Raw genomic sequence first — 17,122 nt, forward strand, 5'->3', positions numbered from 1 at the left:
AGAGCCTCCTCACCCCACCCCCCTGCACAGCCTTGACCAGGCGGTCCATTCTCCCGAGTGTCACGTCACGTGGCTGGTGAACCAGTGGCACTCCCCTCGCGGTCACCCCCGAGGCGCACAGACAGAGGCAGCTGCAGGCAGGACAGGACGCAAACTCCTTCGGGCACAGAACCTGCGCTCTCTGAGGCGAGAGGGTAACAGAGCGCTAAGGGCCTTGCCGAGCAAGCTCACTGGCGGTGAAGCGCTGAGGAGAGAACGCGGCGGAGAGGGGCAGGGGGCAGGGCTCCCGCTCCCACTGAGAGCTCCGGGGAGGCCCCGTGTGTCATACCCACACGCGGACCCGGCGGGAGGCTGCTGGGTCCACGGAATAAAGGACACAGATACCAGAAATTCAGTAATTCTAAGAACCCACTGCACTCAACACATCAAAAAAATGCCAACACATGAAAGACGAATGAAAGTTACAAAAACCCACCAAAATTTGCAAACTGCCGACATCAGACAAGGGGCTAAGGAGCCCTTAACTCGAACTTCAAGCAAACAGAGAAGGCTGACCATCCCCCAGGAGATACTACTCTCCCTCGACCCACCCAGCTCAGGATCAGACCGGCTAGTTCTCGGGCTCATTAAAGCCACTCTGAAACGCACTTAAATCGCACCCCCCCCCAGAGGAGAAAGGGGCGCCTCCTACCCCGTCTTCACCGGGGCCATGCACAGGGCCCTCCAGGCGTAGCAGGACTGGCTGCTCTCCACCACCACGGCGCTGACCACGTCGTGTCTTCGGGGCACGTATCCTTCCGCAAGTTTCAGCGAGTCCAAGGTGAAGAAGATGCTGTCGTCCAGCACCCCGTTTCTCCCGCAGAGGCTGGAAATGCAGACCTGCGGGCACCGCGGCAGACGGCGGCTCAGACGTGCGCCGCATGGCAGTGGGGGGGGGGGGGGTGTCCCTCTGGGACCAGAAATACCCGCCCGGCCGCTGGGCAGCAGCGCCCCTGGACCCCCCTGCAGACAGCGTCCAGCCTCTGCGGGGAGCAAGGGGCCTGGTCCTGGAGAAGGGAGTGTGCAAGGACCCTGGAGCCAAGGCCGAGGCGGCACGGCGGGAGCGTGTCGGCGGTGCCCTCGGTGCCGGTGTCCAGTGCCCAGGCACGCCCACCCTCACAGGTGGGCTCCGGCCCCGCCTCCACCCCACTCGGTCCCAGTGGTCACGACATTTTCACATTCTGTGAAACTACAGAGCTTAGAGTTTCATGAGATGAGTCAGTCGGCCGACCCCCAATTACGTCCCCAAGGAAACCAGTGCTCCTGGCAGGGAAAGGGGCTTTCTGGCCAAGCCTGAGCCTTATTTAGCTTGACTTCCCAATGCACCCGGAAGAAGGCGGGGCTGTGGAAACACCGGAAGACCAGGACAGGCAAGGGCCAGCACCTACCCTGTCCACGCGCTTGAACCTCAGCGGCTTCACGGAGAGGGCCTCGCTGGTGCAGGTGCCCGGCCGGATCCAGTACTCCGCCTCCACCCAGTCTCCCTTGCAGGGCCTGAAACCTCCGGGCAGGGAAACGGCGGGGCTTACTCAGCGGGGCTGGCGCTATCAGCGCGCACCACCCATCCTGAAGGCACGCGGCACCGCCCGTCTCCGTCCTAACGACGCTGACCCATCCTGGTTCTCATCCTGGCGTACCAGGCGACCGGAGCAGACGATGTGACAGACCGGCCTCCCGCCCTTTCCACAGCCTCACCCTGTCTTGCCTGCGAGGGCACAGGCAGGGAGTGGGGGAGACCGTGGCCAGCGTGGTCACACACCTGGTCTGTACCGTCTCAGGATCTTACCTGGTTTCAAATATGCCCACATTGTTCAGAAGTCCTATGAACGACTGCAACAAGATAAGCTGGAGAGCCAATTCCTTACCCCTCCAGCGTCCAGGGAGGGCAGGCCACGTGCCCCGGACGGGCTCTCTAGGAGGCGGGCCCTGCTCCGTGCCAGCTCGGTCCAGAAACGGTGTGAGTGCCCGCCCCATCAGGTTCACACAGGGTACTCGGCGACAGAGGGACGCGTTCTCGGACCTGAGAGCTGGGAGCGCGTGTGCCCCTGCCAGGCCCCGGGGGTGCAGGTAGCTGTGCCGCGGCCTGCAGGACGCAGGGTGCCACCGCGCCGCCCCCCCCCCCCCCCGGCGGGTGGGTGGGAATGCTGGGAAACTGTAGGTTCCGTGACATGACGTGGCTTAACCTTCCCAAGGTAAAACACGAGTAGTCTGGACAGGTTTGCCGTGATGCGTGGTGCAAAGCTGCCACTTATTCGAACCTCTTTGTTATCTTACAATAAATACTTCTTTTAAAAATATTTTACTTTTTTAAGTAGGATCAAGAGTCACACCCTCTACCGACTGAGCCAGCCATAAATACTTTTGACAGCAATCAGTTCAAAAAACAAAAGTGCGTAATTTAAAACTGAGTTTGTTTCTCAAGAAAGCTGGTGATAAATTCCTAAGAGCCCAAACCTTTGCCAACATCTACGGATCAGCACAAGGGCCCCGCCGGCGCCGCCAGGGGGAAGCAGCCCGAAGAAGCAGGCGTGCGGGGCGCGGGCCTCCGCGCCAGGCGCTATTCCGGAGGACGGTGCCCCGAAGCACCCCGCAACAAGGGTGCCGGCGCATCTACGAGCCAGGACCCCAGGTATCAAATGACTGTTTAGCATAATTCTGCTGAATTTTTATCCCAAATCTCTGAGATACACGTGAAAAATGGAGCGGTGTGTTAGCTGGATAAAAGTTACTTCAAAGTGAAAACACTGAAGCAAATTCAACCAACGGTTTGATTTTTTTCCCATGAGAATTATGGAATCAAGGAAAGATTCTCAAAGATCATCCTGTTGAAGGAAAAATATCTGACATCACCGTGAATACTTCTGGAAATTCAGCATAGAAATTCAACACCAGAGGTAACGTTTGTTTTTATGCTAACAACATAAATACAAGTTTTGATCGAACAGGAATAAAGCACCGTAGTAAAAACGAGGTCCTGACATGTTAAAAAACGCTACCAGGCAGAAGCGTACTTGGAACTGTGGCGTGTAGAGTCGTGCTTTCTCGCACACACGCCGCTGCGTCCGGCGAGCTGGGCACAAGCGTGGCGGTCAGGATGTAGCCACATGCACAGACACGTAAAGGTAACCAAACTATGAAACTTCCACGGCAAAACGGACTTTAACAAAACAATCAAAACCACCGGGTCTAGCAGCCGTGGTCTCCCCGCTGCCCCACCTTCGGGATTTCTCGAACCTCTGAAGAAACACTTTGTAAATCAACCCGATGATGGTGCTCCTTTTCTTATTTTTTTTAAGTGAGACCTCTAAATTTTGGTCATGCTTTGTTCAAAATTGGTTGGGAATCTTTACTCAAAATAATGAATAAATGTGGAAACAAAAATCTTCAGCCTTTGAAGCCTTTTGTAAATTGCATTTATTGAAAATACAGCTTGAGGCAGCCGGGGTGGCTCCGCTGGCTGAGCATCTAACGCTTGATTCCGGCTGAAGTCATGGTCTTGGGGTTGTGGGATCACTGAGTGTGGAACCTGCTTAAGATTCTTTCACCCTTTCCCTCTGCCCCTTTCCCCAGCTCGTGTTCTCTCTTAGGAAGGAGGGAAAGAAGGAAGGAAGGATGGAAGGAAGAAAAATAGAAAGAATAGCTTCTAAACAGGAAGACAGTGACACTGACTGGCATCAAACCAATGGAGGAAATGACGCAATGAGACCCCAGGAGCCTGCATGGCACGCACGGATCAAAGCTGAGGTCTTAGGGTTGGATTCAACACTACCCCAACTTGTGTCAAAAGAGTCTTCTAACAAAGCCTTTTACTTAAAAAAAAAAAAAAGTTTATGTATTTTGAGAGAGCAAGCACATGTGGGGGGGAGGGGCAGAGAGAGAGGAAGAGAGAGAGAATCCCAAGCAGGCTCCTCACTGCCAGCACAGAGCCCGAAATGGGGCTTGAACTCATGAACCATGAGATTATGACCTGAGCTGACGTCAAGAGTTGGACACTCACTCAGTGACCCAGGAACCCCAAAGCCCTTTACTTTTAATTGGATAAATGGATATTCTGTGATGGAATGAATGAAATTGATGAGACCTATCAATTCACAACATCCAAATTTGGTGTAACATGAAAAATATCAGAGACAACTTACCTGATAAGTTTTAGTTTATGATAATATTTGAACACCTTTATACTCATAAAGGGGAAAAAAAAAGCCCCACCAAAAAAACAGTACCTGTGAAAACTTCTGGCCTGAGACAGGTACACATTTCAGTAGAAAAAACCCCGGGCGTGGGAACGCAAACTGGCACAGCCGCTCTGGAGAAGAGCATGGAGAGTCCTCAAAAAATAAAAAACAGAACCACCCTACAACCCAGAACGTGCACTAGGTGTTTATCCAAGGGATACAGGTGTGCTGTTTCGAAGGGACACGTGCACCCCAGTGTTCATAGCAGCGCTATCGACTGTAGCCAAAGCATGGAGAGAGCGCAAATGTCCACTGACAGACGAGTGGATAGAGAAGATGTGGTGTAAACACAGTGGAGTACTACTCAGCAATAAAAAAGAACGAAATCTTGCCATTTGCAATGATGTGGATGGAACGGAGGGAATTACGCTAAGCAAAGTTAGTCAGAGAAGACAAATATCATATAATTTTACTCATATATGGAATTTAAGATACAAAACAGATGACACAGGGAGGGAAGCGGCAAGAGGAGCAAACCAGAGAGAGACAGACACAAGGAACAAAGTGAGGGCTGCTGGAGGGGCTGTGGGTGCGGGGCTGGGCTCCATGGGTGAGAGGCAGGAAGGAATCTACTCCTGAAACCACCGTTGCACTACGTGCTAACTTGGATGTAAATTAAGGAAAAAAACCTAATTATTAAAAAAAAGAAAGAAGAAACCCTGGACTTCTATCTTACATTTAGCAGATTTGTTCTGAGCTTACTAATATTTCCTCAATTAAAAAACGCCTACAGGGAGAGCCAAGCAAACGTTTCAGTTTCACATTCATCAACCATAAAATAACTGCTGTGAAGAAGATTCTAGACCATTGTATAAAAGAATGAAATTAGGATACTGAAAAATACATAATATTGTTTAGAATACCAGTGACATGGTGTTAGAAATACTGAGAAACTAAGGTGTTATGTACCAAGACTGTAATGACTAAGTAATGAATATTAAATTATTTTAATGGACCCAAGAATTTTTTTTCTAAAAAGAATTTCAGTTTTGCAATTTCCAAATCATGCTACTTTAAAGGTCCACCACTATAATAAAATCAATCTGTTAATCATTATGCAACTATTTCAAAAATGACTTAATTTGGGTTAACTTTAACACCTCTTTCCAGGGCGCAACTGTGTACCAATCTTGACCCTCACTCAGCTGGTCACCCTGGCTAGAGCTCTGGCTGCTGGAGAGGGACACGGCCACTGTCACAACGTGAGGTGGGGTGTGATGCTACTAATCTCACTCCCCTCTCTTCTGCCGACCGGTGGGTGCTGGCTAATCCCAACCAGAAACCAGAGGGCCAGGCTGGGCAGTCCCTGCTGGGCAGCACTGGGGCCAGAGTGGGGCGGATGCAGAAAGGCATCAGAGACTGTGCAATTCCAAAGGATAAAGAACTCTGGTCAAGGGAGAGGGTGTGTTTTGACCCCGGAAGGAGCGGGCCCACTGTTGGGTACAGGTTTTCAGACAGAAAATCTGAGGACCTCAGGGACGTTGGCAGGTGAAGAGCCATCCCTAGGGAGCACACGTGTCACTAAGGAGCACCCCGACACAGGGTGCAGCGCCCTGTATGACACGTGACCTAGGGAAAGGTCTCTGAAGGGATCCATGGGACTCCATCTCATAAGTGGGTCCGTAAACCAGTTTAAAACCAGTTTTAATGAAAATAAAGGAACGACCTGACTCAGGACCCAGGCTGAGAGCTCAGCCCGCGCCGGTTTCGGGACACGCGGGTGTGATCGGGCTGCCCCGCGCGAGGAAACGCCAAGTCCAGCGCACACTCAGACGTCAGCCCCACTCTCAGCCCCGCGATCCCCACCAAGGGCCCTTCTGTCCCCCAGGGGCCATGTGGCAGCCATGTCTGCAGACGTCCTGGGCTGTCACAGCCAGGGGCTGGGATGACAGCTACTACCGTCCAGCGGGCAGAGGTCAGGGAGGCTGCTGAACACATCCCCTAAGTCTCAGGGCGGACCCCACACCCGAGGGACCAGGCTCAGATGTCACAGGACAGAGCACGGGAAAGTCTGCTTCAGGCTGACCGCTCAGCTCCCCCTCCGCCTTGGCCTGAAGGACTAAGGATTCAATGGATATTCACTCACAAGCCAGCTCGAGCCCTGCCGCTGGCGTTCAGAATTCCCGCGAGATGGAGGCAGGGCGCCCGGCGGCTTGATGGGTGGAGCATGTGACTCTTGATCTTGGGTTTGTGAGTTTGAGCCCCATGCAGAGGCTAGAGTTTACATTGAAAAAAACCAAAAGGTTAAAAAAAAAAAAAAAGAGTTCCCATAAGTGTTATACGTGGGCTTAGATGTGAAATGTCATCCCAAAACCGGGCCGATGGCCACCACGGTCTCCGCAGTGCGAGAGTGCGGGGTGCCGGTGACCTGCGACCCCCCCCCCCACTCTTCAGTCTGCACAGGCTCGCACCCCTCCCCAGTGACACCCCTTCCTCAGACAGTCAGAGCTCGCTCACCTCTCCCGCTCCAAGGACTGCACACAGCCGAACCGACTCACCCGGCTTACCCTGGAAGGTCTGGACACAATCTGCCTCACTTGGAGCCTCCCCACAGAGCCTCCGGCTGCTCTGCGCTCAGGAAGGCCTGGCCCTCCCGCGCCCTGGAGGGATCCTGCCACGGGGGCCGCCTCCCGGCAGGTGACAGCAGCCGCGCAGGAGCGGGGCCAGGCCGGAGCCTGAACAACGGTCAAGAAAGAGGCGGCGTATTCGGCCCCTCCTCCTCCTCCTCCTCCTACCTTCCGGTCAGACATTCGCACAGCAGCCTGCCTCCGCTCTCGTAAACGCAGCGGCCCCTTCCGCGTGGGCGCTGCCCACCGCTGTGCCCACGCTGCCACCGACCCGGAGGTGAGGAGCTATGAGACAGCACGTGGCCCACACGCTTTCCTATCTGGCCTTTTCCAGGAAAGGGTCTGCGGCCTCTGCTTTGGACTCTCATTACCTTCTTTCCCATCACGCTTTCCCTCAAGAATGTTCTCCTTGCTAAGTATGGCGGGTCATCAGCTATCTGGACTCTCTGAGTGACCCTCTCAGTTCAAGAAGACAGAGACTGTGCTAGGAAATCCCCCCACCCAGGCCCCCAGTGCCAGTCCTCGTGGTGAACCTTCCGGCAACACCTGCAGCATGAACTGTGTCCCAGTCGGGAGTGACTTCCTGTTGGCATAGTTGTAGGGACCCAGGGATTTCCTTTGGAGCTGAGCAACTGTGGGCTCAGTTTTTCCAGAATTGAGAGTTTCTCTGACAGAACGGAGATTTTTAAAACCCCAGCCACCTAACGATTTTATTCTGGAAACTCCTAGGGTTAGCAACAAAGGTCAGAGTCCTGGCTTTGACGTCGGAGAAGAGCAGACCAGCAAGCTGCCCGGCGGGCTGACCTAACCGCCCTCCTGCACTGGGCTCCCGGGCAGCCAGGGCCGGAGAGAACGCCGGCTCTTCCCCAGGCCTCCCGGTGCGGCTGGCGAGGTGAGCAGCTGGAGCTGCTGGAGCTCCGCTCAAGCCTCACCCCTGCCCCCAGCAGCTTTTCCAGTTCCCGCCCAATTGCACGGCGTGTAAGGGTGTCTCCTCGGGAGACAGCAGGCACGTGATAAATGGTGCTGAGCTGAGTCAAACTAACGGCAGTAACGACTTACTCAGTTAGATATAAAATCAAAGTTTGAGATCAGCTAAAAAAAAATGACACGTACTCATGGAAAGACACCACGTTATCCCCAGGTCATACGTGGAAACATCCGAAGTGCTGTAAAAACAACAGTCCCCTCAGAGGTCTGTAACACTGCTGACTCACAGGAGGAACAGTTACCCAGCAGCTGGTGGCTCCATTCAGCAAATGACACGAGACAAATCCCAGCAGTCTACACCAGCCACACCACTTGAAGCCAACGTCTGCTGAACCCATTCTAATCCCAAACCCTCTCAACAAGCAAAGCACGCTCAAATCTGACCCCGTCAAGTGTACAGCCATCTCAAATCTAAGTCATAAAACTTAAACCCCCCACGAAACCTAACCTTAAATTTAAGCAGAAGCCCATCGGCATACCTTCACAAACACTCTCCAGAGAGAAGTATGTGGTCTGACTGATGTAGCCAGCTCCTGGCATGACCGACGTCACACAGCCGATCAGCACTCGGGGGCTGGAGTCTGCCAGCCCTCTGCCGTGGCTTTTGCTGTCATCTTCCCATTTATCAGAGAAAGCTTCCACCTGTAAGACAAACGAACCCTTACTCAAAACATAAGGAGACTACCAAAAAAGAGAAACTACAGGCCAGCACAGATATTAAACACGCCCAACCGGACGCCGCAGGCGAGTCGGGCAGCGTTCTGCCAGCGCTCGGCGCCACAACCAGGGCGGGCGCTCAGCCGCGCGCCGGGCCTCACGTTCCGTAGGACAGGGGGACACGGAAAGCTCAGTCACGGAGAGAAGGCACCTGACCAAACATCCTCTCACGTTTTCACACTCAAACCAGGAACGTGAGGAGACTTCCTCACCACGCCGAAGCCCGTGTATGAAAACCCAGCACCCACACCGCACTCAGCGACGGAGACGGAGAGCTCCACCCCTAGGATAAGGACCAGGCAAGGACTTCACTACCTCTGCTCAAGAAAAGTGCTGAAGTCATAGCCAGAGCAACTGGGCAAGAAAACTAAAAGGCATCTTAACTAGAAAGGAAAAAGTAAAAATATTTGTTTACAGATGGCATGATCTTATATGGAGAAACTGCTAAACATTTCATAAAAAGTTTGTTACAGCTGATAACCAAATTCAGCAAACTTATAAGCATAGAAAATCAACATATAAAAATCAGTTGTACCCGTATGCACTTGCAATGAACGTTCCAAAAAAGGAAATTAAGAAAATTCCATGGGGCACCTGGGTGGCTCAGTGAGTGAAGCGTCAGACCTCAGCTCAGGTCATGATCTTGAGGTTGGTGGGTTCGAGCCCTGCGTCAGGCTCTGTGCGGACAGCTCAGAGCCTGGACCTGCTTTGGATTCTGCGTCTCCCTCTCTCCCTGACCCTCCCCTGCTCGTGCTCCCACTCTCTCTCTCAAAAAATAAATATATATTTAAAAAACTTTAAAAAAACCAGATGAGTGTACAAAGTATAGGCTACACATAGAATGGAATACTATCCAGCCACTAAAAGGAATGAAATTCTGATACATGTCACATGGATAAACCTTGAAAATATTATGCAAAATCTGATGATGCAAACACAAAGGATAACAATCACATGACTCCACTTAGATGAGATACTAGAAGAGTCAAATTCACAGAGATAGAAAGTAGAATAGTGAATTTTTGTTTTGGGGATGATGAAAGAGGTGTGAAAATAGTGGTCATGGGTGCACAACAAGGTGAGTATACTTAATGTCACTGGGTTGTGCACCTAAAAATGGGTCAAATGGTAAATTTTATGTATATTTTACCACAATGAAAGCTACGTAAAAATATGCAAAGAAATTCCACATCCTTCATGACATCATTCAATACTACCCAACGTTGGTGAACCGAACAAAGATGCAAGCATGTTATTCAAGTGAGTCAGGAACCTACTGAGGAGCTAAGAACAGAAACCGAGAAGAACCCTGGCCTGAGGGAAAAAGCACAGTGGGAGTGTGTGTAATCTTTCTGTAGTACGGCAGGCCAGAGCAATCCACTAGAACTTTCTGTGATGAGAGAGGTTTTCATGGCTGTGCTGCCCAACGTGGCAGCCACCAGCTGCAATTAGCACTTGAAATTTGTGGTTAGTGAAGCTGAGTAATTAATTTTAGGTTTCATTTACTCTCAACAAATTAAAATTTCAATTTAAATAGCCACACATGACTGGTGGTATCATACTGAATGGTGTAATTCTAGAATTTGATATTTAAATGTACTACTTTTAAGATTTAAGAAAGATAATATTAAGCATTGAGATACCATTTACTAACCATAATAATAATCAAATACATCTTAACCATTTAAAAAATATATACGCATTTCAAGTGTATTTATTATTGATTTTGAAAGGGGAGGGAGAGAGAGGAGAGGCAGAATCCCGAGGTAGCTCCACACCATCAGTGCAGAGCCCGACGTGGGGCTTAAACTCATAAACCATGAGAGCATGACCTGAGCGGAAATCAAGAGTTGGACACTTAACTGACTGAGCCACCATGCAGCCCTTAACCATTTTTAAAAAGGAGTTGAGCTCAGTAAGTTTGCCAGCTACCAAATTAGGTAACGAAAAGTTCTGGGTGCCCAGGTAGCTCCGTTGGTTGGGTATCTCACTTCGGCTCAGGTCATCATCTCCCAGTTAGAGGGTTCGAGCCCCAGGTCGGGCTCTGTGCTGACAGCCCGGAGCCCGGAGCCCGCTTCAGATTCTGAGTCTTCCCTCATTCTCTGCTCTTCTCCCATTAAAAAAATCAATAGCTTTCCTACATAGAAGGAAAACCATTAATTTAAAACTACAAAGCAAAATTATATTGATGATAAAGTAAAATAATAAAATTTTCAGATATAAACAAGAAATTAGCAGAACCTAAATAAAGCTACTAAGCAGTAAACAGAACATACATAAAGGCTTAAATAATTGGACAAACTGTAGCTGGAGAAATCTGTAGATGGTACCCCTTAGCCTAAATGGATGCACAAAGTCAGTACTGTCCAAAGTGAAGCTGAGCCAAGTAGGAGGAACAGAATGACCTGAATGTTAGTCCAGAATAATCGGAGAGAGTAGGAGGGAAGGCAGCCTCCCGGCCAGGGAGGAGACCGTGCACAGAGGCCCAGGGACCGGGGTCAGGACCAGCAAGGCCCCGTGCGCATGGGGCTCTGTGTGTGATGAAGTCATGTTCCTAATCAGAAGGGCCGACGGCAGGACGACGGGCCAGCTGGGGAAGAAGAGTCTGGTTCCTTCCTTCCGTCTTACGGCAAGTAGATTCCAGGCAGATTAAATGTTTAAACGTCAATAAACAATTTTCAGAGAAAACCTGAGTGTGTATTTATAAGCAGAATAAGCCTCTCTAAGGATCCTTACAGAGGCAAAAGTCACAGAGAAAAGATAAACACATTTAACTACATAAAATGAAACTTTATGAAACAAAATCCAAAGAGAACCTTGGGGGAAATATCTGCAACACTTTCATATAATAATTTTCCTTAAAAAGTTCGATTTTCCCAATAAGACAAGGATGTCTACTCTTTCCACTTTTATTCGACAGAGAACTGGAAGTCCTATGCCACAACAGTTAGACAACATGAAGAAATAAAAAGCACGCAAACTGGCAAGCACACCTGAAACTCATGATTCGCAGATGACATGGCACTGGATAGAGGAGCCCTAAGGACGCCACCGAACAGCTGCTAAAACAGATACATGAACTTAGTAAAGCTGTAGGATACAAACCACTGCACAGAATTCTGCTGCATTCCTATGTAAGTAATAACGAAGCAGCAGAAAGTGGAATTAAGAAAACAATCTCACTTACACCTGTGCAAAAGCAATAAAATATCTAAGAATAAACAATCGGAGAGAGACAGAGAAAGAGATGAAAGACTTGTACCCTGAAAACTATAAAACACTGATGAAAGAAACTCAAGATGACAAAGAAATGGAAAGACATCCCATGCTCATGGGATGGAACAAATATTGTTAAAACGTCTACGCCACCCAAAGCAGTCCACACATTTCATGCAATCACCACCAAAACACCAGCAGCATTTTTCACAACTAGAACAAACAATCCTAAAATTTATTTGGAACCACAAAAGACCCTGACTAGCCAAAGCAATCTTGAAAAAGAGAAACAAAACTGGAGGTATCACAATCCCAGACTTCAAATAATATTACAAAGTGAGAATAATCAGAACAGTATGGTACTGGCATAAAAACAGACACAAAGTTAGATAAATGGAACAGAAAAAAAAGTCAGAAATAAACCCACAATTACATCATCAGCTAATCTTTGAAAAGGGAGGAATAAAAATACAAAGGCAAAAAGATAGTCTAGTCTCTTCAGGAAATAGTACTGGGAAAACTGAATAGCTACATGCAGAAGAATGAAACAAACTCTTTCTTACACCATATGCAAAAATAAACTCAAAATGGATCAAAGACCTAAATGTGAGACCTGAAACCATAAAAACCCTTGAAGACAGCAGAGGCAAGAAATTTCGCTGACATTGGCCATTGCAACACTTTTTTAGATACGTCTCTTGAGGCAAGAGAGTTAAAAGTAAAACTAAACTACTGAGACTACATCAAAATAAAAAGCTTCTTCACAGTGAAGGAAACAATCAGCGAAACAAAAAGGCAACCAATGGATTGAGAAGATATTTGCAAATGACACACCAGATAAAGGATTAGTATCCAAGATATATAAAGAACTTACACAACACCCAGCAAATAATCCAACTAAAAATGAGTGGAAGACATGAAAAGACATTTCCCCAGAGAAGACAGCAGATGGGCAACAGACACTTGAAAAGACGCTCAGCATCACTCATCATCAGGGAAATACCAATAAAAGCTAATGAGATACCACCTCACCTATCAGAATGGCTAAAATTAACCACACAAGAAACAAAAGGTGTTGACCAGGCTGTGGAGAGACGGGAAGCCTCTTGCACTGTTGGTGGGAATGGAAACCAGCGCAGCCACGTAGAAAACATTGTGAAGTTTCTTTAAAAAGTTAAAAGTAGAAATTACCCTACAATTTAGTAACCACACTACTGGGTATTTATCCCCAAAATACAAATACGCTAATTGAAAGGGATACACGTACCCTGTCCCCCATCTTTATAGCAGCATTAGCTACAAGAGCCAAATTATGGAAAGAGCCCAAGTGTCCACTGGCTGATAAATGTATAAGGAAGATGTAGTAAATATATACAGTGAAATATTACTCAGCTATAAAAAATGCAATCTTACCATTTGCAACAACATGGGTAAAGATATAGTATAAAAGTAAATGAAAGAACCCACTTAAGGAAAAACAAATACAATATGATTTCACTCATATGTGGAATTTAAGAAACAAAACAAATGAGCAAAAGGGGGAAAAAGAAGAGACACGAGCCGATACAGAAGACCCGTGACTATGCAGGAAAAACCGATGGTTCCCAGATGGGAGCTGAGGGGGGAGGGGTGAAATAGGTGACGGGAACTAAAGTTTAAAAAATTACCTAAAAATAGAACTAACACTTGACAGAGAAATTTTGAACCCTAGTAGTGTCCCTGCTAAAGGAATAGCAAGCCAAGGATGGGGAGAGGGAGAGATGAAGACGCGACAGGCTGACAAGGTGAGGCTATGCAGAAACTTCTGCCCAGAGAAAAAGTTCTTGAATATTTTGAAAGTTTATGGCTTTGTGGTAATGGTTGCAAAACTCTGTGAATATATTAAAACACTGAATTGTACACTTTAAATGGGTGACCTGTATGTTAATTATATCTCAATAAAATCTCACCAAAAAGAAAAGCAAGCTCTGATATCCTTATATAGAAACCTCAATTTAAAGAAGTTGAATCCAACAAAAAAGGGATAAAGAACATGAAAATTACTCTTAGAAAAAATGTGAAAAATTAATCTCCTTTAAGGCTTAAATTCAGATTAAAATTATGAGGTCACTTTTCACTTATTAGATTGGCGAAGATCTCACAGACTGGTGACACCCATGTCCCTGACGGCTCTGTAATGAGCAGTCTCACTCTGCTCCGGTGAGCATAAATTAATTGGTACGTTACTGGACGATACTCTGTAACCACTGAAATGCTGGGTGTGCACATCCTTTGACTCACAATTCCACTTCTAAGCATTAGAGCAGAAAAATACTACTTTTAAATGAAAATAAAATTAATAACAATCTACTAATTATATTTGCTAACTGGATAACAAAGAGGCCACTATTTCGGCCACCTTGGGGCCGGGGAGGCCTGCTGGGACCAGGACTCTGGAAACGACAGGTACGTCCGGAAGGCCGTGGCCAAGGCCGTCTCTGCGGGTCAGCGGGGTGTCCGGGACCGGACAGCGCGTACTACTCTTCTTAAAACTGACGGTCTTTGTGCGCCAGATGAAACTGACGTCCATCAAGGCAAGAGAAGCGCTTACGTGTACAAAGCAAACAACAGTACGGTGACTCCTGGTGGCAAAGCGAACAACCCCGATCAGAGAAAGCCGGGAAAAGGAGCTCCTGCTCACAGGAGCAGCGGCAGGACTCTCGCCAGATTCGCAAGCAGCCTTCCTGCTAACGCCACTGGGCGCAGAACCCATGTGATGCTGTACCCCTCGAGGATTTAAAATAACTAGAAAGTAAATAAATAAAGCTGTGGATTTTTTTCTTCTGTATTTTTTTAAAAAAGAGTCCAATCATTCTCTCTTTTTAAAAATATTTTATTATGTAATCTCTACCCCCAATGTGGGGTGTTTTCATACTCAGAACTCCGAGATCAAGAGCCGTACTCCCCACTGACTGTGCCAGCCAGGCACCCCGCTGTTATCATTTTGAACAAATTTTTAAAAGACTGTAAAAAACAGAAATGTTGTGGCCCCTGGGTGGCTTAGTCAGTTGAGTGTCCAACTTGATAACTGGCTCAGGTCATGATCTCATGGTTCATGGCACTGAGCCCCAAATCTGGCTCTGTGCTGATGGTGGAGGGCTGGACTGGGATTCATTCTCTCTCTTTCCGCCCCTCCCTCACTTGTGCGCATGCTCTCTTTCTCTCCCCAAATAAATAAATGTTAAAAAAAAGAAATAGAAATGTTGTGTTCTTTGCCCTCGTGTAAAATTATCAATGAGCTTTACTTTCTAAATTACAAATTTCTATGTTGTCTGAATATACAATGACCCCCATTGATTTTTTTAAGACCGAAACCACTATAAAAACAAAAGCACCCTCAAGACGGCACTTTCCACTCCCTGTCTTGCCCACGTTGTGTCTAAAAAGTTAACTAAACAGAAGGATACAAGGGCCCCTGGGGAGCTCAGTCCGTTAAGTGTCCAGCTTCGGCTCAGGTCATGATCTCACGGTTCATGAGTTCGAGCCCTGCGTCAGGTTCTGTGCTGACAGCTGAGCCTGGAGCCTGCTTTGGATTCTGTGTGTGTGTGTGTGTGTGTGTGTGTGTGTGTGTCTGCCTTGCCCCCTTATACTCTGTCTCTGTCACTCTCTCAAAAATAAACATTAAAAAATTTTTAATTAAGAAAAAGAAAAGAAGGATGGAGACATGAAGCCCCACAGTGAAGAGAGACTTCTTCGAAGACAACTCAGGCCTTACCCTAATTGCTTTCAGTCCACTTGACACTTTATCTTCTTGCACAACCGCAATAACTTCCTGTCCAACATTCAGAAGCACTTTGGAGGTCACCGCCTCATTGGAGAAGTAGATCAAGTCATCAATCATGCCATAATCGCCACAGTACCTTGTCACGACACCCTGGACGGTTTTCAGCTTGGGGTCACCTGAGACGGATAAACGAAGAGGTTACATGGACCATGAGTAAAGCAAGTCTACCCTACCATTAAACCCCACCAGTAAGAGGTAGAATACAGGCACATCCAGGGAGTTTGGAACCCTCCCGGGTGCGGTGGGGGGGTCTTCAGAGAGTGAGGTTTTTGAGGTTGACTGCCCGGGTTCCTCTGAGGGGCACAGGCAGCAGACTTGGCAGGGAGGGCTCAGACTCCAGAGCCACACCGCCTGGGTTTGAAGCCCAGCTCTCCTGCTTTCCGTCGGGTATCTCTGAGCTAGGTCCTTACCCATTAGCCACCCTGGGCCTCTTCCCATCTGTACGGTGGAGGCAGTTACGTCTGCACCCAGCACAGCTGTCTGAGCAGCGGCAGAGAGCAGCGTGGCCAGAGTTCCGCGTGGCCCGCGTGGGAAAGCACTACTGTACCAGGCGGCTCGCTCTGCGCTGGGATTACCGCCACCCTCCCGCCTCTCCCATCCCCCGGCCACAGCAGATGCTGTGTCCCCTCCCCGAACAAGGCGCCAGCGCAGGTTCCGGGCCTGGGGGAGGCCCAGCGGCAGCGCCCGTCCCCGCTCCGCCAGCACCCGCACCCCGGGCGCGCGGGAACCTCCCGCCACGCTGAGCTGAACCGGTGGCCGCGGCGGATGGACGGACTGGCTCTGGGTTACAGAGGGCCGTGCGGGTGCGGCTCGTGGCGGCTGCGGCCTCGGGCCCCGCTCGGGAGGGTATCGTGTCTTCAGTGGCCAGAAAAAGCGACTGGACAATCACCACCCTGAGCCCAGTCAGCTCAAGGTCACCCACCGCGTGCCAGAGTCCCAACACAGTCCAGACGGAACCAAGAGGGCCTCCAAGCCCGTCTCGAGAGAGGAAAAGCAGCACAACAGGACTGTGAAACGACAGCCTGGGACAGCTGGGTCTGCGCTTTCCAGAGCTTTCCAAACACGCCACTGCAAGTGGCAGTGATGACCGAAAAGAGGAAGCCCGCTGCTCTCAGCACGTCAAAGCAGAAACAACAACCCAGAGGCGGCACAAAACCGAAGCAAGCCCAACGCCCTAAATCACAGTCCACACGAGGCCTTTGTTGAGCTGCGGTCACACCTTCGCTTTGACGTCAAAGAGCGAACAAAAGGCGGCAGCACCTCTCAGGGTGCACTCACGCTGCACAGCGGCCCGCGGCCCGCCACTTCATCAGGGACCCCGCGAGCACGACCTCCCGCCGCCCGCACGTCCGCACAGGCCTGCACCCTGGCCTCGGGCTCCGCTGGCTGGAGCAACGCCCCGGGGCGCCCAGGACCCGGGCCCTCCCCCGTGAGGCACCTTCCTGGAGCTTGGGCCCCAGCAGCTCGACCTCCTCTTCCTCCACGCCATCCGCCCTCCTCCAGAAGAACGCCACCAGCTTGGCCGCGAGGCGTAGCAT

The 17,122-nt window shown here is 49.4% G+C and overlaps 1 protein-coding gene across 1 annotated transcript in view; it reads right to left on the bottom strand.

The window, feature by feature from the left end:
- Positions 1-17,122, bottom strand: part of MOV10L1 (Mov10 like RISC complex RNA helicase 1) — a 63,925-nt gene extending 46,803 nt beyond the window's left edge. The window contains exons 1-5 of the mRNA XM_029953912.1: positions 17,023-17,122; positions 15,516-15,700; positions 8,308-8,470; positions 1,428-1,540; positions 692-879 (exon numbers count right to left, since the gene is read on the bottom strand). Of these exons, the coding sequence (XP_029809772.1) occupies positions 692-879; positions 1,428-1,540; positions 8,308-8,470; positions 15,516-15,700; positions 17,023-17,122 (749 nt within the window). The remainder of the gene's footprint in view (positions 1-691; positions 880-1,427; positions 1,541-8,307; positions 8,471-15,515; positions 15,701-17,022) is intronic.

Source organism: Suricata suricatta, chromosome 10, assembly GCF_006229205.1.
Source record: "Suricata suricatta isolate VVHF042 chromosome 10, meerkat_22Aug2017_6uvM2_HiC, whole genome shotgun sequence".
Taxonomy (NCBI): Eukaryota; Metazoa; Chordata; class Mammalia; order Carnivora; family Herpestidae; genus Suricata; species Suricata suricatta.